The sequence below is a fragment of the Manacus candei genome, unplaced genomic scaffold, assembly GCF_025592945.1.
Source record: "Manacus candei isolate 608988 ecotype Guabito, Panama unplaced genomic scaffold, ASM2559294v1 h1tg000010l, whole genome shotgun sequence".
In the NCBI taxonomy this organism is placed as follows: domain Eukaryota; kingdom Metazoa; phylum Chordata; class Aves; order Passeriformes; family Pipridae; genus Manacus; species Manacus candei.
This window is the reverse complement of record NW_026138058.1, coordinates 5,408,453-5,435,281: the sequence shown is the minus strand read 5'-3', so window position 1 is coordinate 5,435,281 and position 26,829 is coordinate 5,408,453. Positions and strand designations below refer to the sequence as shown.

Sequence of the window (26,829 nt, the reverse complement as noted above, 5' to 3'; positions counted from 1 at the left end):
TATGTTCCATTCACTAGTACAGATCTGTTCTGTAGGACTACAGGGGCCTAAACTGAATTTAATGTCTCTGATTATCTAGTGCAACACCCTAGCATAAAATTTAGACAGTTACTTTTACATTTTAAATTGTCTGGTGAATAAAAAAGCTAGATAGTCATGCAACAAAGATTTAAAAGAAAGGAATATTAACTGTGTTCTGCAGCAGATTATTGGCAGGGTTATTTACTTTCAGAATGGACAGCTGGTCTCATTTCTAATTTTTGTTGCTGCAGTTTTCATCCATGGATCTCTTTGTACCCTTTGCTACTGTTCAAAAGCTCCTCTCTATGGAAATATCTGTAGGCTGTGCTCAAGCCACAACTCTTCTTTCTTTTACAGTAATTTAGAGATTACTCTACATAATTATTATCTCAGCTCTTTCCAGACCTTTTCCTCTCTACAAAGTTATTTTTTCAAGCATAAGCACCAAAAATGGACACAGTATTGTGGGAACAGTTGTAGTGGTGCTGCTCCTATATTTTCCTGAATCTTTACCCAAGGACGCTGTGCCCTTTTACTGCCTGTTTTCAAATTCTCTTTTTTGTGTGTGTGTTTTTTGTTTGTTTGTTTGGATTTTTGTTTGGTTTTTTATTAATGTTGTCACGTTGTTGTTTTGTCTTATCAAGTCTAAGGGTCCATTTTTGGCTACATTAAAAGAAAATTTACTCAGATGAGTCATCTTTAAAATTTGCTTTGTCTCAATTCTATCAGAACTAATTTAATTTTTAAACTTCCTCAGTAATATTCTCTTATTTTCTTCTACTTCATTGTTTAATGCTAATGCTGAGTCTAGATTCTTTAGTACTCCACTCAAAAATGCCTTCCCTGGCTTCCTAACTATTCCATATCTATTTTGATATGTTAATTGCACCTTCAGTTCAGTTATTCACTTGCTACATTTATGAATTGTTGTTTTTCACTTTGACTGAAACACGAACTTTAGAAGGCCTATTTATATTATCCTTTTTAATCTCAGTTCAACTTTACAGAGCCTAAGTGATTTGTTAGCTATTTTAAATATTTAAATATAGTATTTCCCTTTTTTCCTATAATACACTGACCAATTCATACTGGTGCGTTTACCCTCAAAATAATAAACAGTTTCTGAAATAGCATTTCTGCTAGTCACATTGTCCATTTATTTAAATTCTCAACTAAATAGTAAATATGTAATTTTTCTTGTGGTTCATTAACAACAAAATAGTTTTAAATTTAATTATTTTCATTAAATGTTAGTTAGTACATATGTGCTTACTTTATACGTGAGAATAATTTCAGAAATTCCTATTATGTAAAGAGACAAGAACTTCTTCAGTGTTGTCCTTATTCACTTAGCATAATGCAAATGAAGGCATTTGTAATTTGAGGATGTCATTTTTCACAAGGGCGACTAATTGCAACCATTCTTCATAAAAGTTGTATGCTTTGAGAAAACTTGTTTCTTGGTCAATAAGCCCCAAATATGCCTTTAAATGTTGTAAGTCCCAGCATTGATAACAGCAAGAGTTAGACTGAAGTTTCAAACCTATGCTACGTTTCTCAAAATTACGAACATTAAAGAAACTGTGAAATTAAGAGTAGAGTGAAGCCAGAAGGAAGATTTGGTAGATGGGTAAAATCCATTTGCTGTCCTCTTCTGTTTCTTATTTTCTCCAATCTAGCATATGGAAGGAAATTATATACCAGCTTGGAAAAGACCTTTTGACTATTTTGACTTGCTTAAAACAAGTATTAAATTTATCTAAAATGACAAGTTGCTGCAAATTATTCATGAAGAAAAGACTGGATTTTTCTTTAGTCTTCTGCTGTTCTTGATGTCTTCTGTTGTACATCCCACCTACGTATCAGGATTTATTTTAACAACGAGAATGTACAGAGGTACTTTATATTTAGAAATTAGTTAGCCTTTGTTTGCTGTGAAGGTCTTTCATAGTGCTATATGTAGTCAATTGAAATGTACTAACTAAATACGATTTTCTGAAACAATGGATTAGTGGTTACCAATCCTTGCTTAGAATTCTCTTCTAGAGTTTGTCAGCTCATTCAAGCGCAGAATTCAGTCTCAAGTCTCATAAAGGCTCCTCTTTTCCCTTGGTCAAATAAGGACCTGTTTTCTCTTCAGTGTGTGTGTAGAGTCACCTCTTAGAATAATGAACATGGTGTGCTGTGTACTGGGTAGAGGGGGACCTCAGTGTGCTTTAACCAGTTTCTTGCATTCAGTGATAGACTCAGTTACTAACTTGTGCCACAAAAAGCTTCTATATGCACTAATGGTAATGCAAATATTTTCCTCCTGTTTTACTAAGAGAAAGGATGAAAAGGGCAAAGGCAAATTGTCTGAGGACTTTGCAGGGTGCTTCACTACTAGATTTTATACCTCCTCCTACTTGGAAGAGTCTATATCCTCTGTTTTGTATAGCTTCAGTATGCCAATTTCATATATATATATAAAGTGTACAGTTGTGCATATATATATATATATATATATATATATGTATTTTATATATACATAAAGGAATGTAGTTACGATGGAATATGTAACTTACCAGGTGGGAATTAGAGAGCAGTTTTTGTGGGAGTCACTGGTAGGTTTAGCTAGAACTGTAAATCTTTACCAAGGAGCATAGTCTCAAATGTATGTAATGCATTCATTTTCTTGGAAATAAAAGGAGGTATTACATTCTTTCAATGTAAATCAGGAACTAAGAATGGTTTACTGTATTTCCCTCTTGCCAAATCATAGCAGTACCATTTCCCCCAAGTCCCATAACGAAACCCTGGATGCACAGCATAACCATAGTCAGATTCAGCCAAGAAGGAAAAACAAAACAAAAACAGCTCACTAAGTATACGAGAACAAAGCTATTACATAAGCAGAAACCTCTTGGATATTGGCAGTTTTAAAATGTCATATGGTATTCTTTTACACTTGAAGGTATGCTCTATTTTTTTGTGGGTTTTTTAACTTATTATTACATCAGTTAATATTTATGGCGGTTGGATGGGTGTGTGTCGAAGGCAATCTATGTCCTTAGATTGTCTTTACACATGTTCTCTTGCTTCACCAAAAGTCCCATATTTCTAATTGTTCTGTCATGTTGCTTAACAAGACAGTAAGTCCCTTGTGACACATAGCAAAAAAACAAAGAATTGTGTTACAACTCAGTGCATTAATTTAATCTATTTCTTTCAGGTTTGAAAAAATAACTTTCTTCTGTATCTGATTACAGTTTCTTGTTCACCACCTTTTGCTCAGTTTCCAGGACTTCTTTGAGTGTATTCCCAGAGCTACTTTATCAGTTTTACTCACAGCTTCATCAGTTTACAGCACTGCTGTTTTTCTTCTCTACTCTGTAATTATCTGACAGTGATGACTGGGTAATCAAAAGCTATATAACATCATGTATCTGTCTGTTGTAGCCTTTAACAAGTGTCAGAACTTTGCCAACCTCTTGAAATTGCCTTTGGGTCTAAATCCCTCTGTAGGAATCATTTCTGGGAAACAAACAAACGAACAGCTTTTGGAGTAGTTACATTTGTAAAAATGATAAATATCAGTATCTTATGTACCAAGAATGAAAGAATTTTGGAAAACGGGTGTTTCTCTATGTGTGTATCTTTATCATTATCAATCTATGTGTATATCTAGGTACCTCCATATACAGAATATAAAAATTAAATTTCTCTGATCCATATGGTCTCCTTCTAAAAACAGAGACCATTACTCTGTGGCACAGCTAAAAACAGAACTTCTTTATTTGTGGGTTTGCTAAACATGTTGTTACTTCCTCATTGGTTCCCTCCCAGTCTCTCCAGTTCATGCATACTTCAGCAGCCCTTTTTTTACTTAAAATAATAAATTAATATGAATTCAAAATACTCCAGTAAAAAAGAAACTTTCCCTTTGCTCTTTTGGTAACTTTGTTGTATCCCTGAGAACAAGTGAAATGGGTGTGAAACTAAAATGAATCTCAAATGCAGGTGTTGTTTTACAGAGCTGAAGTATTTATTCTACTTTATGCAACAGAACAGTCTTATTTATAGAGCTATGACTGGAGTAAAATATGCGTTGGAGATAGGGTAGTCTTCTCCCTGTGAATTAATTTATAACTCTTTCACTGTTGTAATGGGATGTTCTAGCAGAAAAGCTTCTCCAGAATATATTCCTATTAGTGATTTTGACCACTGACCTGCTAGCACAAAAGCTCGCTGACTCTATCACTGGTCTAAATGCTGCATCACAGTGCTACATTTGAAACTGGTGTTAAACACTGAAAATATTTTCTTTTCAAATGAAAAAAACCCTAGCTTTAGACTTGTTACTTTTCAAGATGCTTACAGAAAAAGATAAAAAAACCCCACAAACAAACAAAACCAGCAAAACAGCAGAACACAGAAATTAGGTACAATGCAATTTGAATATACGGTGCCTGTTTTGTCACCTGACTCCTCTTTAATTTGTTCTGAAAATAAACTGGAGTTTCAGTGCTTGTGTAATCCTAGCCTTTGCTTCCCCCCTGCTCTTTGTTGAGATAATGGTGTTCTGTATTTATTAACTGAGCTGTACAAAATGTTTGTAAATAGGTCACACAGTTGTTACCCTCTGACAACTTGACGTGCTTAACTTTTTTCCTTTCCCCCCCAATTCTAGGAAGGATTTCTGTGTACATAAAGATGAACCCTGTGATACTGTTGGTAAGTAAATAAATGTAAGAGACTGTATATAAACTTCTTAATAAAGTATGTGTTATGTAAATACAAATGTGAAGCTAAAAGGTGACAGCAGAATTGGTGACGGAAAGCAGTAACTAGATAAAATGAAAAATACATCTTAAATGATAATAATACTGTTAGATTTATGTATGCTTCTAGCAAAGTACTACCTTCAAGTACAATATTCTCATCTCTTTCATAGAAAAGACTTCTAAACCTTCAAGTACAATATTCTCATCTCTTTCATAGAAAATACTTCTAAAACTATTTTCTTTTTAATCTCATTGACTAACTAATAAAAAATTGTTTTAGTAATATAAGTTCTGAAGCTAAAATATTGTGTTTATGATTTATTTTTTTTTTGTGCCGTGGATTTATCCTTGGTGAGAATATGTTTACAGTGTATAAAAGAAGTTTCCAATGTAGTATAGTAGAGTGATGCAGAGTTTATGAACTATGTAACTTCAGAAGAATACAGGATGTGAGCTATTGTGAAAGGCATCTTCTGACATCTTCAATTAAACTGAGTGCTAGCTGAACCGAGTTTTTCTATCAACAGTCATTGATATAGTTCACACACTTTTGGGAAGACAATTTTTCAGGGTAAAGGTCTGGTGGAAAAGGTAGCAAAAAAGTAGCAGTTGTTCTGTTCAGTTTGAATTCTGGGTGAAAACATGCCATGACCCTAAATGAAGGATGTCATGGCACGTTTTTACCCTAGAATTTCAATTGGCTAACAGAAGTCTTATCAGTTCTACATGTGAATACAAGGATTCAGAACCTATTTTTTTTTTTTTTTTTTCAGAATTAGGATGATAGTAATGGACTATTAACTATTGTCCTGCTTATGCTCCCTCAGAGGTAAAGGAGAAGTAGATTTTTCTTTTTCTGTTTCATTTCAGTTGCAAAAGTTTGGGGAGAATTCTTATGTCAACTGTATTATCTCACTACTTGATAGTCTTTTTTTCTTTTGCTGCTGTATCCCAAGTGTATGTGAGTGTGCCTGTGGGATGGATATCAATTAAAACCTTCTAAATGAAGGATGGAATACGTTTTACAGCAGTTAAAGATTAAGAATTCATCGTGTTCTTTCACTAATTGGTATATTGGTCTTAAGTGAATTTTGTATGAGTGTTTGGTGCTCAGGGGCATTTATTTTTGACCTATTAGTGGGAATATGTTTCCTTCCAGCTGAAAGAGGAAGCAATGTGACAAGAGGTCTTCAGCATTTTATGTTGATCTAAACTGAAGATTAAGTCTGGAGTACTCCCAGTATATCTAAATCAGGATAGGCCGCTGTCTGGATTTCAGAGATGAAGTGAATGTATTCAAGGATTTGAATGATGAACGATGTTTCCTCTTTACTTGAACCTTGGAGGTAATAGAGGGACTATTTATCTCTGAATTCGTCCATGGAATTTTAAATGGGATAAGATTGAACTGACTTGAGTATTGGTCATTCACATGTCTGTGATGAAGAAGCTTGAACAAAACTTGAAAATGAGGCAGTGCATTGATTGTAAGTGCACAGGAAGTAAAGCGTTTGCAGTCTTAACACATTGATTAAAAAAAAATGAAGTAGAGACCTTGACTGTCTGATCTGACACTGTGTGGAATGGCTGTTGTGAACTTTCCCACTCTGCATATTGTTGTTGAGAGGTTTCTTCAGGAATTGAAATATAGTTTGTATGTGTGGTTCTTTCCATGTAGGTACGATTGTGCAGCAAATCTAAGGTCATTCTTCTCCTGATGTTTCATTGTTTATTATGTGAATTCAATCATTAGTTTCCCAGATGAATACAGCACCTTCCCACAAAGTCAGTGAGTCATTCCTTCCATGCCCATTTACAGTACTGTGAGTCAATGCTCACTGCTAAGAAGAAAATTTTCTGAGGCTCCTGTCCACCACCATCTTGTCCACCACCACTCATGATATATATTCATATATCATGAATATACTATTATTGATGTATCAATATTTTTTAGGATAGCAGACCTATAATGCCAAATTGTTGAAAGTACATGTAGATAGAAGGTGATTTCATTTTGGCATCTTTTCTTGATTTCCCTAGGAAAACCGAAAGGGTGATTTTTAGATTAGATCATGAGTGAAAGTTTGTTGAGAGGAAATGAAGCACAATTCGATCTTACTACAGATATTCATGCAACAAGTTTATAGGCAAAAGGAGACAGTGCATTCCAGGGATGTATAACATTCTGTAAATTACAGAATTTGCCAAATACAGTAAATGAGAAGTGCTAATGCAGTTTACAACTCCCAGATGCCTAGGGCTTGCCTCACCTTCTCCCCAATAAAACCCAGAAGAATGCACCACGATACAGACTTTTGTCTACCACAAAGAGTGGAATAAAGCAATGCTCTGTGAAATATTGATATAACTGTACATGTATGTGAGGCAGTCGAGATGATCTTAAGCAATTTACACAATCCAGAAATGGAAGTCATGAGAAGGGGGCACGTATAGGACAGACCTTTTTATTGGAAAGGGTTGTCGTGTTGGATAATAGTTCTTCCTAGTGCTGGGCACTAAGCAGACAAATGCTGGATTTATTGTTTAGTCATTAAATGCCTAGACTCACAGTTTTCAGATTGGACATGAGTATCCACTTAAGCCAGATACAGTAAGTACCAATATTATGTTATACAGACAAAGTTTTAGTGATTTAAGTGGCAAATAATACATTTTTTGTGCTTCCAGTCTTCTTCTAAACAAAGTACAGGGCTTATGCACTCTTCAATTAGTACTTTTTCATTGTCTCCTAAAATAACAGTGATTTATATTAAGATTTAATCATTTAAAGATATAATTAACCTGAGAATTCTGTTAACCAGAAAAAATGTTTACTCCAAATCAAAACCATATATGAAACCTCCCTAGAAATATACTGAAATGTATTTCATTAATGATATTGAACAAAATATGTGGTAATAATCTAAATATTCCCTCACAAAAACATTTAAGGTGGACAAATACAAGATTTTTTTTTTCTCATAATGATAGAAAACATGACTTGGATTGATTGTCAGAATTTTAAATTCTTAATCAGGAAAAAAAATCTGTCTATCTTGGTGTTCAAGCACAAAAATTGTGTATCATGGAGAAGCAAAGGCTTTGGCAAGACTTCATGGTGGCCTTCCAGTACTTAAAGGAGGGAGAGGGATTTTTTGTGCAGGTAGATAGTGGCAGGACAATTCTAAAACGTATGAATAGTTCATATTTTATAGTTCTGCAAAGTAGTCAGAAAGACAAGAATTAATTCAGGAATTTTATTTGATTCCCCAAAGTGTGTTGAAGTTTAGAAAGGAGAATGTATTTATTTTATACCTTTCAGTGTTAAGTATTGTACTATTTCTAGAAATGTTTGGAAATCTCTGCTGTAGGCAGGGGAGTTGTGAGACTACTTTCTTACTTCATAATGTAAATCCAGAGTAACTCAAATTAATGCCATATTTGTTTAATCCCACTTTTCTGTAAAACATTAAGCTAGACTCTCACGTGGTATCAGTCAGCCCAGGTCAACTGATTTCAGCATTGTCAATTGTTGCAGCCCCTGTCAAATTCTTCCTGGGTGGAGAACCACAAAGCAATTGTTTTAGGCTCAAAATTGACCAGACCTAAGTGTTCTTGAGCTTCCTGTGGTTGATTGGCTGCAGCACTCTTTTCTTTTTTTTAGTTACTTTATTCTGTTTTCCCTCCTGTTCTGCTCATGTGTATTCTCACTGTCTCCTATTCTGCACAGAACTGAGATCCTGTTTCTCCACCACTGATTCTCACAGTTCTGTAGCTTAAACAGAGGTTTCAAACGTTGCTTTACAGTACAATCATTAGGGACATAGTATGATTGGAAGGGATGTCTTTTCTGAGGGTGGAAGAATATGAAGATGTTTACATGTAACTTTAGTTTAGCTAATGAAAAATTAGATTTGTAATTGTCTAAGATTCTTTTCCTCCAGAAGACAACTGACTTTTAGGATCATGGCATGTCTCTCCTCCAAAAAGGCTTTGTTGGCTTAGTCAGAGGGAACTAGCTTTTGAATTCGTGGTGATTTGGAATGTTGTTCTTTTTCCTGTGCTGATGACAGGTAAAATTATGAGTGTAGATGTCCCAGTGAATTTCTGAAAAATCTAATAAATAATTCAATTACCAGTTTTCACAAAATTAAGTCCATAACAACAGAACAAAATGTGAACTGTGGGATTGCCTGTGCTCTGTTGTTCTTGTGTGTGAACCTTCTGGTATTATCATATTTAAGTAACTGAGATGAGCAGTGATTCATAGGGCAACTTGTTGGTTGGGTATTACACAAACCTTAGTACCAGCAGACGGAAATAAACAGATATTTTGTCAAAAATTAGGCTAACAAGTAAACACATGAAGACTATTTCTCCAAGCAAGTGTATGCACATTTGAATTTCTGTTCCTCTTGTTTGCATTTCCACTTGAGCAGTTAACATTTTGAGTTTCTGAGGCATATTTCTTTTGGGTTAGATTTGCTGTTTACTGCTAGCTAGTGTCTTTTGTGGAAACACTGTAATAAGAGTTCTTGGTGTGCAGTGTTACAGGCGTGGGCAGATTGTTGGCATCACAACACTTGCCTTGTGTTGGAGCCTTGTTAATCTGCAGAAACTGAGGTAGTGATTTTTCTAAGAGAGGCAGTGACATTTCTGGGACTGCCCTGCTTTGAGACTGCTCACTGCCTTGGTTTAGCATCCTTCTGCCTCCTTTTCCAGTCCTTCCTTGTGCAAGCAAAATGGCTCAGCAAGTCTTAGCACAAACACGCAGTTGTCTTTAGTGAACATTGTGGTTGTTCACTTAACTAACTGTAAAATTTTGTTTGTGGCTTCCATGCAGCTCCCTATTTGTGTCAAAGCTGTAGGTTAAGATTGAAGGACAGATTCTAGCAGGAATGCTTGAGAGCTTCTGAAGTGTTCAGGGATGCTGAGAGTTGTTCATCTCAAAATGGTTATCAAAAGGTGTAGCAATGAGCATAATTGCTGCAGTTGGAAATACTGGCAGGCTGAATGCCCAGCACAAGATCAATGAATTAGCAAGTGAGAGAATCAAGAAGGGAACCCAGCATGTTCTTCCTCTCCATTCAGCCTATTACATAGTCTAAATTTCTAGTGCCTATGACATGGCTTTTAAAAAATCTGAAGTGTTTGTGTGCTGTCACATTGCTGTAAGTTGTAAAGCTACAAGTAAATTCATCCTCAAAGAACATGTAGAAATTGAAAATAATTTGCAGAAAAAAAAAAAATCTACTATTTGAAAGCTGTTGCTTTAGTAATGCTATCCTGTAGTGAGTATAATGCAGTTCCTGCTGGTAGTTGTTTTTTTCCAAAGTCTTTATTGAAGATAGACCATTCCAGATATCAGAATATCAGACCCTAAGCACCTGAATCGTTGTATTATACCATGTCCTACACTCTGTGATTCTTCAGGTAATATTTCTCTCATCCCCGGTCAAAATCTGCAGGTGTACAACACATGTGCTCTGTAGAAAATTGTGACCATGATTAATGTTTTGAAAGATTTATGATAGCCAGTAAAATGTCCTAGTAACACTGATTGCAACAAAATGGAAAACAAAAAGTAGTAGTTCCAGATTCAGTTACCATACATCTTTTACTGCACTCAGTAAAAAAAGATGCCTCTGTCAAAGGAAGGTCAGGAACTTTCTCGGCATGTCTGAATTGAGTTCCATTTGACCTGATATGTTAGAATTATGAGTCATTTTGAAGGTAGCTTTTTCCTTAAATAGTGACCTAGGGTGATTTTTTTCATTATTGTCTTCTTACTGCAGCAGGGAGAGGCCTCATTTTTATAACTACATCTTCTACTGACACACCTGTATTGTTCTGTACAAACATGCTCATACTCCTAATCCCATTAAAAATTACCAAGCAGTAGAATGTTTCAGGTATAGTAAGTGGGGCTTTATGAAAGACAAGGTTTTCAGCGCTTCACTGATCTCAGAGGAGTGCAGGTGCAGTGTTCGAATTGTGGTCTCTTGGAGAGAAAGTAATTAAATGCTCTTTTCAGGCAGTATTTTGTATCTTATTGTTGCAAATGGGGACCATGTCAAGATTATACTAAATCAGGATTTGCTTTGGTGTGAGATCTCTGTATACGTTCAAGCCTAATCAGCAAGAGAGGAGACCTAATCAGTGGAACAGGGAGCGGCATTCCCTAGTCTGGGACACCAGGAACTGACAAGCTTTAAGGATGCAGTAAATGAAGGTGCTGATGTGTGTCTGTGTATACCTTGCTAACCTGGCAAAATGCTCACAGTCCATGTGTCCTTTGGCTGAACTATGTTCATTATAAAACTTAAACTCACGCCTAGAGGTCAAAAAGAGCCCTGGCCGGGTGAAGACCCTTCCCCTGACAGGCGGAGAAGTTTGGCAGGGGTTACATAACTCGCATGGAACTTTACTGTCCAGTTGTACCAGAGGGGCTGCACTGGGGAAGTCACCGACTCTGAATTGCTGTGTGTGAATAATGGCAGGAGAAGTCCAGTGTTTGTGCTTGATTTGTGCAGTAACACCGAGTGCCCAGGCTCGCACAGCTCTGACACAAATAAGCAGGGTCTCTCTCAAGTGTGTAATTATTGGCTTGTTGCATGCTGGGTAAAAAAATCCAATTTTGGGGCAAATCATGATATCCCAAAAGAACAGGGTTTCCTTAAAAAATACTGTAATTTTTAAAACTGCATGCTGTATCATTTTTAGTTAAAACAGCAGCCATAAGAACATGTATTTTCATCTAAACTGTTTTCTAGAGAGCATTTTCCAGTAAAATACTGATGCTGCAATCTATAAACAGAATTCCCTTAAAAACTCTTGTCAGATTGTTTTGGGAGGTTGGAACAGGTACAGTATATTAAAATAATCTAAACTTGGTAAAGCTAGTGTTAAATATACAGAAACAATAGCAGAAGATTAAGGCATCATCAGGTCTTTGTACTGTTGCAAAGGATCTAAATGATGCCTGGCAAGGAATCAGACAAACATCTACATAGTAAAGACCACAAACCAAAATGAAGTGAAAGAACACATCTTTCATCCAACTTAGAAAAATGCCAAAGATAGATTTATTTACTTTTCTAATATGAAAGCTGTTGATCTGTCATGCTAAGGACTTGGACTTTTCCTCCAAACTTTGCCCCTAAGGATAAAGGTTTAGACCAGTCCTACACATTAAGAGATACACCAGAAATAGGGAATTGGGCAGACTATCCATGTCCAGTGAGGGTTAATTCTGGAAATAGTGAAGCTGAATGCTTAGGGCCCATTACCAAAGTGCAAGCAGCCCAGGAACTTGCACAGAACATAGGCAGCAGCACAGCAGAAGTAAAGTTAAGAACTCTGTTTCCCTCTGTTTCTTCATCTGATTCATCCATCTGCTGTCCCTCCTCTAATCCAGAAAATCCCTCTGTTGTAGTCTTGCATAGCTGCCCTTAGCCTAACTAGGCAGTAAGAGAATCAGAGTGAACTCCCTCATGCTGAGCTGTGTGCTGCTGTGCCCGGACTCCTGCAGGCACTTGATGCTGCTTATAATTTACAGCTAGATCAAGTACCCACAGGCTGCAGAATAGGAGCCCTTGTGATGCAAACCATGTCAGCAGCGTAAGACTTTCTGCTGGTCTTTCTTTTTGTTTGTTTCCCTTTTGAGGAGACACAACTACAGAATAAATGCGCTTCCAAATGCAGTTCCAAATCAACACTGTAAGCTGTCCAGGTGCTGTCACTTGCAGGGGGCAAGAGAGGTTTTCTGCTCAGTGAAGGCAAACATGAATCCATAAATCCTGAATCTTGTCACTTACGGTATGTCCGAAAGTTTGGGAACAGGTTCTTCTCCACAAGTCAGACAAAGCTGAAAGTAGGGTCCAGGCAAGAACTTCTACATAGGATAGAACATAGAACCTATGTATAGGTACATAACAGGGGACTTCTACTACACAGTAATCCTTCCAGTCTTGCAGAAAGAAACGTAGGAGGATGAAATCAGGAGAGGTTAGAAAGATAAGTTTTTTTAAAGGTGTTTGCATGCATCTGAGGTTTTGAACATTTCAGCATTGCACAGTCCAGTTGGATATTGGTGAGAAGTGTTATGTTTTGAGGTTACCATTTTAAAATTCTGTTGGCTGAGATTACCCATAGCTGCAGAGATGTACACCTAGCCCTCTGGCTGACCTCTGTGACCAGCAGTTTTTTCTGATATTTGTCACTAGTGTAATTAATTTTCATTGTTTTATTGTAAATGTCACTGGTCTGGGAGCCATGGGAATTCAGAGAGCAGAATGGAAAGACTGGATGAGAAACAACTACAATGTTTCTCCCAGTGAAGGCATAGCTACAGTCTGTAAAATTTCCTAGGTCAAAAATGATCTATGACATGTCTCCAAGCTTGCTGCTACACAAAATTGGCAAAACCAGCAAGAGCTTTGTAAGATTTGAGTTTTTGCTGTGTGAATTTATTTGCCCCATTGAAAAAAAAAAAAGATACTCTAAAAATAAAGGAAAGGTTAAGGAAAGATTTTTTTTTTTCAGTAACATTGCTGACATTCAGAGAACTGAGCTCACCATTTAATCTTCTCTAGATTTCCTGTGGAGATTTCCAAAATGTAGCCTAATCTAAGCCATTCACATAACTTTACAATATGTACAATTTTCCATTCTTACGACATGTTCTTTTACAGCAAGATCATGATAATAAATTCACTGACCTGCACACAGAGGAACATCTCATACAATGAGAACAGGACCATCTTTTAAATGCTTTTGTGGAAAAGCTACCACAGAAATCTCACTCAATTTCACTTCATGAACTTTGGGGTATTCTTTAAAAGTACTGTAGCCCAGATGTGTAGTCAGTAGCTACAAATGCCTCAATAGCTAGATTTTTCACATGGGGCTTCTGAACATAGATTTTCTTCTGTAGAAATGCAAAAGTTCCCTAGGAAGTGATATCCATATGATAGTCCAGTGTATCTAATATACAGAAACCTCTAATACACTAGATTTTTTTTTTTTTTAAATCATGAGGAAAATTTTGCCTGCTACAGCCTGCAGAATAAAATTTGCTTTTGTTGTTGAGTTACATGTAAGTACAGCAAAACAGAACCTAATTAGGTATGAATTCCAATAAATGTAAAAAAAAACCCAAAGAAAAATAAATAGAATTTAGTCTACCTCGTGTCATAAAGTGTCAAATGAATTATGCATGCTTGGTGAAGTTTCTCAGGAAAGCAGAATGTAGGACTGCAATACATGTGCTCAGTCATCAAATCCAGACATTGCTGTTACAAGCCTCAACTTTATTTTTCTTTTATTAAATTTAGTTCTAAAAATTATTAAACTTCATGTTTCCAGAAAAACTTTTAAGGATCCAGTCCCATCTTACCTTGCCTCTTGTTTTACTGAGTTGGACTAAATGTTAAGGCTCCAGTGAGACCAGAGACATAAGTTTTCACATCAAGACATGCAAACCTTTGTTTTCAAGCTGTGTTGTAACTCAGACACAAAATAAGGTTGCAACACAACAGATTGTTTTATTTTCCAGTGTTTTATTTTAAGTGTTTAAAGCTTAATTAATCTCAACAGTAGTAGGGTAACACTGAATAAATCTCTCTGAATGGACTCCTGATGGCAATTTCATAATCACTGAGCTTTTAATTACTAACACTTACCATACTTAAAAACCAAGCCTTTTCCTCCTTAAACAATTGATCAAGGACTTACCCCTTCAGGCAACTCCGTTTTCTTTATTTTATGTTATTTTACTTTGAAGTAGTTAGCCAATGCATTTAGAGAGCTGAAAGTAATGGAAAAAAGATATTTTCTGTTTTGTTTTTCAGATTATACTACAGAGGTCACTTACTGCTTTCTTACTAAGTATGTGTTAACAGTCTGTCTTAGGAAGCAGTAGGGCCTTTAAGTGATTGTAGGAAGACAGGAAGGTTAATATTCATGTCTGCATCCAGTTTTGAAAGTTTACGATGAAATCCATAAGTAAATTTTCAATAGGGCTCAGAAAATCTTTGGCATTCTGTACTGAACTTCCATTAGCCTCTGGATGTCAAGGAATAATAATTTTTGAAATGTTACTCATTTGATGTGCAGGATAATTTCGTGTGTTGTTGATAGTGTTGGTATTTACAGTTGTCTTTAATATTATTTATTTGTATAATAGTTATAAATAAAAAATAAATACAGTGGAGTTAAGATAGTATTAAATGTGCAATCATTCCTCATTTACTAAAGAAGTCAACTCCTTCGGATATTGTGGTTATCTCTAAATATCTCTGAAGTTAACAATATTTCTTACATTGTTATAATAACTATTACATATCTAATTCTTGTTGTGCATTCCAGTTTGGATGCATTTAGTTGTGCTCTTTTTCACTTAGGTGGCATGTGATGATTGTTCTTAACATAGATTTAAATCTGAGCAGATTCAGCTACAAGCTCAATGTCTGAGTTTAGTTCTTGACCTGAGTAAGTGGTCCTATAATGCACCACAGTACTATCCATACATCCTCATAATTTCATATCTCTTCTGTGAAAATGCAATAAGACTGTCATTTTCTACACATTATATTGGTTCATCTCTACGTATATTTTTTATTTTTCAATGTTTTCTGTATTTAGTTTCGACTTACCAGAGGTACTTAAAATCCTATGTTAAAAGGATTTAAAATATAGAGAGAGTTACTATATATAAGAATTTTAACATTACATTGAATAGCATTTAGAATATTTATGTTTTGACCTGGAACTTTAATATCTTTCGTAGCCAAAACTTCTGTGGCCATCAGGCAAAGGGCATTCCAAAGTAAGGGCAAAAGAATCCCTAATATTACAGAATGCATATTTACTGTATGTTAAAGAAAACAGAAGGAACTAGCAAGTTAATTATCACTGTAATTTGTGTTTGTCTTGTGAATAGTGTGTGCTTTCTAACTTCATGTGTGAATCCTTCAGTTAGCCATACTGGATTCAAAAGTGAAAGGTCAGTGAAGCCTCGGGGCAGTACTGCCAAGGACATGGAGGGGTGCTGAGACACAAAGCTGAGGACAAAAGTGAGCATGGCTTAACTAAGTTTAGGCTAAAATTCTTTTGCTAGGAGAAAATTTACCATTTTGGCTAGCTGGATTGCAAGAGATAAATGAATGAGTGATTTAATGACCCTCTCACTGCATTAAACAGTGAATTATGTTCTGCGTCACTTTGTTCATCCAAATTGTTGAAAAACTGAACGAGGTCCAAGCAGCTGTGAGCACTTAAAAATATCTTTCATTGTCTCCTGGATTTTACAACTTCACTACTCATCTTTTATAGGTTGTTTTTTATGTGAAAAACATTTAGATGAATCTTGTGTACATTCATAATAAAATCATGTGCGTTGGCAGCTGTAAATAATCATGCATTAGTAATAATTTACTCTGTGTGCTATAATACCAATATGCACTCTGGATTAGTTTGTATGAAGAATTGCTCTTCACTTCAAGAATCATGCATGCAATTAAATTTTAAAAATGAAAAATAAAGTGTGGTGTCAAACATTACAAATTAAAGACATTCAACATAGATGGCTGTAAAATACTGTTCCTAGCTAGCCAGCCATTTTGCTCATATTAGTCTTGTGTTTAACTCTTGGTAGAGATGCTTGTGTATAGTTTTTTTGTCCTTTTGAAAGAAAAATTTGCAAAGTTACATATGAATAGTCAATCTTGTATAGTGTTTTGCACTGGAAAATCCCACTGTTTTTTAGTGGAAGTGTTTTCAGAACACGAGAGACAGGTAGCTCCTTGTGACTAATGCATCAGTGTTTGTGTCCTGTAGCTATATAATGGAAAACAAATGTCAGTGTGATGGAATTAGATTGTAAAAAATGCATTAATGCATTAATGCATTTTTTTCCTTCATTTTGAACAATGGGATCAGTAGTCAGTGGTACTTGGGTCCTTTAAGTGAGGAGGAAACAAAATGACCTCCATATTTGTGGAGAGAACTGCAGATTATCTATACAACTGCATCTAACTTGTCAAAACACAAAGAAAAGTGCTCCACGAATGCCAGCAGAAAGGAACAGAGTGACAGGGCCAAGTCTCACTCTTCATTTAAATGCCTTGGGGAAGATCTTATGTTCGAATCCATTTCGTGGCTCCCTTTTGTGACATTTAAATGGCAGCATATTCTTTTGTATTTCTGTTTTGAGTCTGTACTGAAGTTTTTATGTTCTGAAGATTATGGTACCCTACCCTGAACAAAACATCGTTTACTCAGCCTGCTCAAGGGGGGACTAGTGCCGTACATTAGTGATACAGGAACCTCCCCTGGTTCTTGATTACCTTACGTTTTGCAGACTTTGCAGAGGTTATTTTGGATAATAGGTGCCCTGCAAGAAGAAAGACCTGATACTCACCCTTTTCAGCTGGCTTTCACTGAGTTTAAACTTCTTGAGATTAATCCCAACAAACTCAAAGAGTTTATGAACTGGGAACAGTTTGCAAGAACATTGAGACATGAACTTTAAGAAACTTGTGCCATTGATCAGTTTACATTGACTCTTAGGCAGCATAATCACTTTCATCAGGTGTGCTAACACAAGCATGAAACAACGTATTCTTAGTTATACTAATGTAGATGAAACACAGGATGAGTATCTGCAGATAACCATAGTAATTTTGAATGAAATAATTTTGGCTGAAGAGAGGTGTGATGGAAGACTATCCTCAAGATAGCTTTTTCTTTGTTATTATTTATCAAAAGACACTAGCTAAGCTATGCATCCACATCTAGTCAGTGTTTTCTGTATAAAGGAACAATTACCTATTTAATTCACATTTCCTAGAAGATGTGCTACCAGTGTATTCTATAAGCAGTTCCAAGATCTGTCATTTTCTCATAGTGCATCTTTCTCTTAGTGAAACAAGAGAAAGATGCTTATGGATCTCACTAAAATCAAAACCCATGCCAAGGAAATAATGTACTGACAGTTATGTCAGGTTTCCAGAACAGACAGTAATAGATGCTTCCTAGATGTTAAATGGTCTCTGTGGAAATTTAATAGGCTAAAGGTGCTTCCTTATAAGGCTGGAGGGTGTAGCTTATTGGAAACATAAATAAAATATGCAAACACAAAGTAATGAAATATGCAATAGTGAAACAAAGTATGATTTCTTCACACAAAAATCTTAAAGGTCACAAATGGCAAAACTTTGGCAGTAGAGTAATACACTATTCTAAAAACAAACAAACAAACCCAGATGACCTCTTTCAATTTCCTTAACTGCCCCTCGTCTCACATAAAAAAGAGAGCAAATTACACCATGCTTTAAAAAAAGGAAAAAACTTCCTAAATATTTTCTTTAAGTGGGATCTCAGCAACAGTAGAATAATCAATTTTAACTTGATTGTGTCATAAAAACATGAGAAATATTTTACAGAAATAACCTAGGTTGCAGAAAATGAGGAAATGTATTACTGTACTGAAGCCCTGTTTGTCAAGGAACAGTTTTATCTTCCTATCACACGGTATCATTTCCATGACATGTGTATAATAATGGGTATGACAAAATAAACGACAAAAGAAAGCAAGACAGTCTTGTGTTCTTACTATTTTGTTGCAGAAATAAAAGTAGGTCTAAAGAATGTGTGTTAGAATGCAAATAATATGGTCTCATGAGCGATTTCGCATCTGCTTGTTGCATAGGGGATGGTACCAACTCTCTTCTGGGAAAAAGGCACCAAAAACTAAATTACAGGAGAATCAGCTTAGTAGGGTATCAAGACTGGAATCTTTGTAAGACCAGGGGAAACATTGCTGATGTATTAGAAATACATCAAACTGGTGAGGGGAATTGATGTTACACATCAAACTGGGAGCATATTCAGGTAAAAAAATGGTGTGATGGAATGAGACAGGAGGTGAATTCAAAGGCACTGCAACGTGTGTAGATGTACAGAACATGGGGGCAACTTTAGCAGCTGCACATTGTATGAATGTGAGAACTGAAGCCCAGATGTCAGGAAGGCAAGATGGGAGATAAACACCTGGGAGACTATTTTCAGTATTTGGATACAGTGACATAATTTTTACTTATCTGTACTATATATTTCACTCTGTGATGCTAATATATTCCGACCCAAGTGTACAGAGTTGTGGGCTTATAATATTTTAAAATATCTTAAAGCGAACTCACACTTCACAGCAGTGGAGTGAGTTCTAACAATTAATTGGACCATCTTATGTTCCAGGATAACATCTAGTCATCGCATTTCTCATGAAGAGTAAAATTGTCAGAGACAGTTTTAAAAATACAGCATTTGTATTAAAATAGGGGTGCAATAAGTATGTTCTGATTTTTTTTTTTTAATGAATAACAGAAAACATTAAGTCTTCTTAAAAATGACATATACACTCAAGAGTTAAGGTCACCAGAATTTTTTTAAGGTTACAGAAATTATGTCAAAATTCCATTTAGAAAACAAAGACTACCTCAAAATTGATCTTGAAAACTAGGGTAACTTTTAGGGTAACTCATGTGATACATGTGTAGCTCTCCTGGAAGTCTGAACCTACCCTTACATCATTGTTTTCATAAACATGCTGTTTCTGTGCACTGTGCTTCCTATTCCCTTGGGCCAGGGCCCTTGACATTAAATGATGAGGCTTTCTAAAAAAGTACTTTAAAAGAAAATGTTTGAGTGTTTTAATGTATTCCAGACATTTAAAATATTTTTAAATTGACCAAGCCTTTCTTTATGTTATTTTTGTAAATGTATGTTTAAAATAGTGATTACATTTTTTTATTTAAAAAAAAAGGTAATTTAAACAATTGGCAGCAGCAAGAAAGTGTCTGATAGGAAAGCTGTGCTAAATTATTAGAAAGAGTTATCTTCATTAAATGAGGTCAGTCTGTGTAAATGCTAGCAAATATTTATATTGTGATTTCTTACACTGTGATATTCTTGGCAAATTAAAATTTCGCTTGCCTTTTTAGAAAAGGTACCTCCCTTTGAATTCATATTTGAATCTCTTATTCCTGCTTTTCCTTCTCAAGTCATACCCTAGCAGTATCTTCAGTTTGCAAGCCTCTGAAACATTTTGCACGAAATATTTATACTGAGCTAGAAAATGAAATTGTTCTCTCTTTCTATGAAAGTTCATTCTTTTAAAATACCTGCCCCGGTAGATCTATGCCATGTAACTCTTACAGATTTTTGAATGGACAAATACCAGATGTGAGTCATCCAATAGTAATCAGTCTGTTTAAGCATTGAAGATTTGTTGCCACGCATCAGGCGTTTTACTTCTAAAAAATTGTTCTAGAAGGAGAAATGTAGGCCTGGTAGTACTTTTCTCCTGTTATCTGTTCTTACAATTGGACATTTATTTTTAAATGATCTGAAGAATGATTCGTCTCTTTAAAGAATTTCACAGAGAATTTCCACTTTCAAGAGTGCCTCTACCCTCAAGCTTTTGTGTAGGATTATTAAACACAGATAGCCACTTACATATTCCAGATGTTCACAGTGGTTCTGCTTGCTTCCTGACACTTTCAAGAGCTACTATATGCTCTGACATGAAATTAGGTGCCAGCAACTGAACAGAACTTGACTCAAACAGAAAACAATAGAGAAAAAAAAATGTATTTTAGAGAAGGCTAATTCTGTATGGATACTGTATAGATCAGTATTACTTTTTCTTCCATCCCTTGAAGGAATATCCTCTGTGGGGAGCAATGAAATGCAAGAGGGTCGGAATTGTCTGGCCAGGCTCTATCAGGTGTTTCACTATGAGGAGGTTTTGGTGTTTAAAATGAAATTTACTCATCTGAAGACATTTGATGTTATGTGGGATTTTTATTTAGCAGAGTGACATGGCAACAGGCTGAAATCAAGCAGCTATAACCACTACAATGTACAGTGGGATCACAGGACCAATCTGATCCTCACCACTGGTCTTCATATCCTCACTGTCATGATGCTGGACAATGCTGGTGCCAGGAAGGAATATGTGAGTTAAAGTCAGCTCAAGCCCATTATCTTTTCAAAATTAATTTTGTGAATTGTTTAGTTTTATACTCTCAGTGGGGCTGAGCAACATATGCATATTTCCCTTGTTGGGCTGGCTGATTCAAGAAGCCATTCACAATCCTTTGATTAACTCAAGAATACACATTTGTACAATCAGTTAATCCACTGAACTGATAGAAGCATTTATCTAAAGCTAACCCTCCAATCCCTTCTGTGTTAAGTTCAGTTTTCTTTGCAACAGCTGTGGTCAGCCCCTATGTTCTTCCCTCAGCTTCATAAGCCCATGACCCTTGCCTAACTCATGTGTTTTAGGGATTTATTGACCAGAAACCAAAAGGTAATTTTTTATTTATTTATTTAGGTTTGGTTGTGGAAAATAAAAATGAAAAGTTGACTAAATAAAGATCAAAAGATTGGAAAAAGAAAAATGCGTATTTTTTTACACAGAAACGTAGAGGCAATTAGTCAAATGAATAGACACAGCCTTCATACCATGTGTACCTTGTAACACTATACAGGTGTAGCACTATACAGGTGCCAGTATGGAATAGTGGTGTATCTGGTCACAAAGGTAAAGAAGTAAAAGGGAAATGTATGCTTTTGGTTTTGTATTTCCTAGTCATTATGGTGATCCATTAACAGGAGTTTTCCTTAGCTTCTGGGTTAGGGCTCATTCTGTCAAGGATAAGTGTAAGTCAAGCTCTCTTTTTTATCCAGAATAATTTTTTAAAAGATATTTCTTCCTAATGGTCTTTTTAATGTTGTATGTATATATATGCTATATATATATGAGACAGTAATGGACAAGGATAAAAAATTCTGTGTGAGGAGTAAATTCTCATTCCTGTTTTGCTACAGCTAATGGCAGGATCAGAAGCGCCAGATTTTTAGATAACATGAGGACTAGAAATGGCTAGTTCACAAAAATAACTTTCACTCTTTGTTTTTGCCCCAGATAAAAATGTGAACTCCAGAAGGGATTGACAGAGCAAGGTACAAGTACAACCTGAAAGACTGCAAAACAACACTGTCACATTGCCCACTTTTAAAGGAAATGTAACTGTAGAACAAGTTGGAAAACATAGAAAGCAAGTTTGAGTTGTTAAAATATCTTCCTGTGTGTACCACAGTGTTCGTTGTCATCATCTCACCATCTTGTCTGTAGAATAACAAAGACTTTTGTCAGTCTACAGAGTAGGATGCAGGCCCCAGCTCATGATCTGAGGCTTGTGGTACTCACTCAAAGTAAGCTGTGCATCTGTCATGTCTGTCCAATCCATCAGTGAAAAACATAACCTAAAGATTAATTTATTTATGCATGTATTTGGTGAGAGCTGTTCTGAAACGGCTGGTGATCAACTTGAAACCTAGTCTTGGCTTTTTAAGTAATAAGCTTCTCCTCTACTTGGAAAGCCCCATCTAGTTTTGCTGCCAAAGCAGTAAGGTGTCTCCTTTTCAAAGTCAGATCTGATTTGATTGTATACAGCAGAGTTCTATGAAGCTTTCATAAGGCACTCTTATAATTTACCCGTGTAATTTAAGGACCAAAAGCCTTTATTGTGTAAGTCCTAAAAATAGACTTTTCTACTTCTGTCCAAAAGTTTAATTTATAAATGTGGATCGAGATTCCTAATAATTTTCTATGCCAGGTAAAACAAACATCTAGAAAAATTGTTCATGAAAACCATGCCATGAGGAAGTTAAAGTAATGGATCAAACTAGTTCAACTTCTTAGAAGATTAAGTTATTTCTTAGAAAGGTTACATTTGTTTTTTCTTTCATATTAATAGTATGAGAAAATATGAAGCAAAGAAAATTTTTATTACATATTACTCCGTACACTGTTATTTTTCATATTTTCTTTTGAGCAGAATGACTTAGGACCTCTCCAACACCAATTATATATAAGCTAATCAAGTTTTGGGATTTTTAAATCTTTCTGGATTACAGATGCAAAACAAGGTTAGATGAGGAGAAAAGGAAGTTGTAACTTTTCTTTCTCAATTTATGGCTCTTTTCTTTTCATTTTACAGTATGCAGTTTTCTTTTCCATCTGAGTCTTTTCCTGTTTATGCATATTTCTATGGGCAAGTTTTCCGCTTAGTGATGTTGCCTTTAGAAAACAAACAAAAAAAGGCAATTAAAATATTTTAAAATTGTACCAGCTGTACTCAGCTGCAATGTTACAGTGCATTATTGCTTTAGATATTTTCCTTTTAATTTTTAATAATTTTTTTTTATACGTGGCTTAGAAGTTAAAAAACAAGACATGGGAATTATTTATCAGTTTTTTTGCTTGAATTCAGAGCTGCCTTCCCTCCTAAAGTATTTGGAATAGTGGTGGCCTGTGTGTGCTTTCATACAGTTTGAAGCCATCTGGATAGTTCAGTATAAAGCTGAGAAGAAGAATTGTTGATGGACATCATGATACTTAAAAGGAAATGAAAGAGAAGATGAAGTATTGACATAAACAAAGTAATGCGTATTAAGAAAAACAATTTAGTCTTTAGCTTATATGTGTGAAACCATAGGCTTTGTTACCACTCAGGAAAGAGATCAGAGAATGATAGTAGACAATTCTCTGAAAATCACAGAATTGTTAGGGTTGGAAGGGACCTCTGGAGATCATGAGTCAACCCCCTGCCAAGGGTCACCTAGAGCAGGTTACACAGGAACTCATCCAGGTGGGTTTGAATGTCATCAGAGAGGGAGATTGCGTGACCTCCCTGGGCAGCCTGTTCCAGTGCTCTGCCACCCTCAAGGTAAAGAAGCTCTTCCTCCTGTTGGGGTGGAACTTCTTCTGCTTCTGTTTATGGCCATTGCTCCTCATCCTGTTGCTGGGCACCACTGAAAAGAGTCTGGCACCATCCTCTTGGCTTCTGCCTTTGAGAGTTATTGATATGCATTAATGAGATCTCCTCTCAGTCTTCTTTAGACTAAACAGGTCCATCTCCCACAGTCTCTACTTACAAGAGAGATGCTCCAGACCCCAGATCATCTTTGTGGCCCTCTGCTGGACCCTTTCCAGTAGCTCCTTGTCTTTCTTGTATGGAAGAGCCCAGCACTCCACATGTGGCCTCACCAGGGCTGAGTAGAGGGGGAGGATCAACTCCCTCAGCCTGCTGGTCACACTCTTCCCAGTGCACCCCAGGACACCACTGGCCCTCCTGATCACCTAAATAAAGTGACTGTTGGGATCAACAAAGAAAGAATAGAGAACCATGGAAAAATTGTAATGCTGGTCTTCGATTAACCATGGTACACCTGTGTCAGTCAGAAGGACTGACAAAAAGAACAAGAGTAGTAAGGTATGCAGAGGTGCCAAATAGAAACTCCTTCTGCCTGAGGAGTTGCTAAATTTGCTAGAGCTTCTCAGTTTGCCATTGCGGCTGACAGAGATCTAGGAAGAAAACCACTGCTTTGAACAGATGAATAGAGTTGGAATTTGAATTGGAATACCCCCTTTGCAATCTTCATAGAAAGAGAAACTTGTACTGTTGTTCACAGTTACATTCTGGAGCTATTTGCCATTGCGTGTTATGGACCCAAACTGATGCATGTGAAGAAAGAATACTCAAATGTGGAGAATAAGTACTTTGGTGACTGTTAAAAGATGAGGGTGTGGATGCAGCTTTAGCTCACAGGATCCCTGCATGAATTTCCAGCAAAGGCCAGGAATGGACACTGGAGAAAACTCACTTATTGTCTCATCTGTGTATTCATCTTGGGAGAAGTGTTTTCCATATGGGCTGCGAACTAAGCACCTAAAACTGTGTAGAAGCACACATTAAAAATTTATTTTTGCCTCTATGGCATACCTATGCCCTTTCCATTTTTAGACTTTTTCCCTGCTCTAAAGATTAAAGTGCAGCAGATTGTTTCAAGGCAGAAAAGTAAGCTTAGTAGTCTATTCTGAACCATAAAAACACATTACTATGTATCAATAAGTATACTTATTGATAACATATTTTTAATATTATATATTTATTTATATATTTATATATGCATACTTATTGATAACATTTTTAATATTATATATATTTATATATTATATATATGCATACTTATTGATAACATATTTTTCTGGAGAAGCACTGGATTTCCTAATATGTAGATAGATTATAAACTTAACAAAAGGCATGAAAAAATTTGAGTTACCTTTGGGTAAAATCCAGCATAAACTGATTAGGTTTTATGCCATTATTTTTTCTGATGTCTTGCATTGATTTGTATTTGTATTGATATACACACACATGTGTAGATATATTTATTCTCACTGTCGATATCTTTCACTTAAGAAAAAAAATTATCCCAGGCTTTTTTTTTTTGCATTTGAGATTCCTGTTTGTTAACTGTCTTGTTTTGATTACTGCCACGTTTAAGAGTTGCTCATTCACTGACAACTGACAAGACTTGTTTTTCCTGGAAGTCATCTGTGACTCTCCTCAGAACAGCTTGTGCTAATTAGACTTTTAAGTGTCAGCTCATTGGAAAACTTTTTTCTCCTGCTTCTTAAGAAAAGCATCTGGTCTGCTAAAAAGCAATTTGTTAGATTAGTAATCAAGTGCAGTTAAATACTGTCCTTTATGCTCACTGGCTCATTGATTTACCAGTTCTTTTAAATACATTTTTAAGGTACTTTTTACTTGAAAAATACTTATGCTTGAATCAAAAGCCAGGTGTATTAAATTATGTTTCTAATGCAGTGGCTTGCTAATTCTGTGTGACATCAATAATTCAAATTAAGGTCCTGCTATCAGGAGTGTGTCACTGCATGATACCTTCTGAAGGCTGAGGATTATTTTTGAAACTTTATGATTCAAATCATCACGAGTTTCTCTGCATGTTTTCTATCCATTTCAGGATTATCTGTATTTCCTTAGTGGTTTGTACTGGTTTTTATGGAACTTGGTGTAGAAACTTCAGAAGAAAATTACGTACATAAATATCATTTTTATTCGTGGTATGTGTTTAAACATTATCAGTTGTATGCAGAATAATAATTTAATAAAAATAGATCTATCATTCTTGAAGTTCATGAGCATTTTCAATATTCTTGAAATTATATTTAATGTGCATTCAACAGTAATAGAGTGTGCTTCATTATTTTACCTAGACAACAGGAAGTGCAGTGGATGCTGGGAATCTGGGCAGTTTTACTGGTTTTCGTCTTGATCAAATCCGACAATTTTTATTCTCTGATGGATAGATAGAACAGCAAGGAGTATGCTATCCCTAGATTCCTGAGATTATAACATAACTCTTCATTAAAAAATGCTCTAAAATGGATTTTTTTTTTGTGAGCTTTGCTGAACAAATCTATGCACTTTTCGGTTCTTTCAGCTTGTGTTTTCAAGTGTTGGAAACAGAACATACATATCTGTTTTTTATTAAATTTTTATTTCATACAGACGGGAAATTCAGGTAGACTCTGGTCTTTATCAGTAGTACAAGGGATATCTGGGTGATCACCTATCCCTCTTCATCACAGAATATGTTACAGGAACTTTTTTCTGTAATTTTTATGGTCATTATTCCCTTATAATCTAGAAAAAACAAATTATGTTGGGCAGAACATTACTGTTCCCAATGCAGAAGAGCTGTGAAATAGCCCAGGAATGCGTAGAGGTGATATCGAGGTGATCAACAGATTAAACTGGTGGCATGTGGAAGGGTCTCTTTTGTTTTAACAGCATCTAAAATTAGCAAGTAGATTTTGGAGCAGGTATGAGGTCTGGGATTCAGAACAAGCACACAGTAATAGCATGGCAAACCAACATTGAATGAGTTGTGAAACCAAGGAAGTTCAGAGGAAAAGAAATTTAAATTGCCTAGGTAATTAATTTGTGTGATTCAAATTTTTGGAATATTAACTCCATTTCATTAGATCACTGCAAAAAGAAAAACGATAACCATTCTATAGCCTTTTAGAATGCACTATTACATATCCAGACATATTCAAGTCATACCTGCGTGTTACAGGTAAAGCTGACAGACTTGCTTGGAT

General features: G+C 35.8%; 1 protein-coding gene across 1 annotated transcript in view; it reads left to right on the top strand.

The window, feature by feature from the left end:
• ADAMTS19 (ADAM metallopeptidase with thrombospondin type 1 motif 19) overlaps positions 1-26,829 on the top strand; it is a 139,246-nt gene that overhangs the window by 43,228 nt on the left and 69,189 nt on the right. The window contains exon 7 of the mRNA XM_051777410.1: positions 4,691-4,734. Coding sequence (XP_051633370.1) covers positions 4,691-4,734 — 44 coding nt within the window. The remainder of the gene's footprint in view (positions 1-4,690; positions 4,735-26,829) is intronic.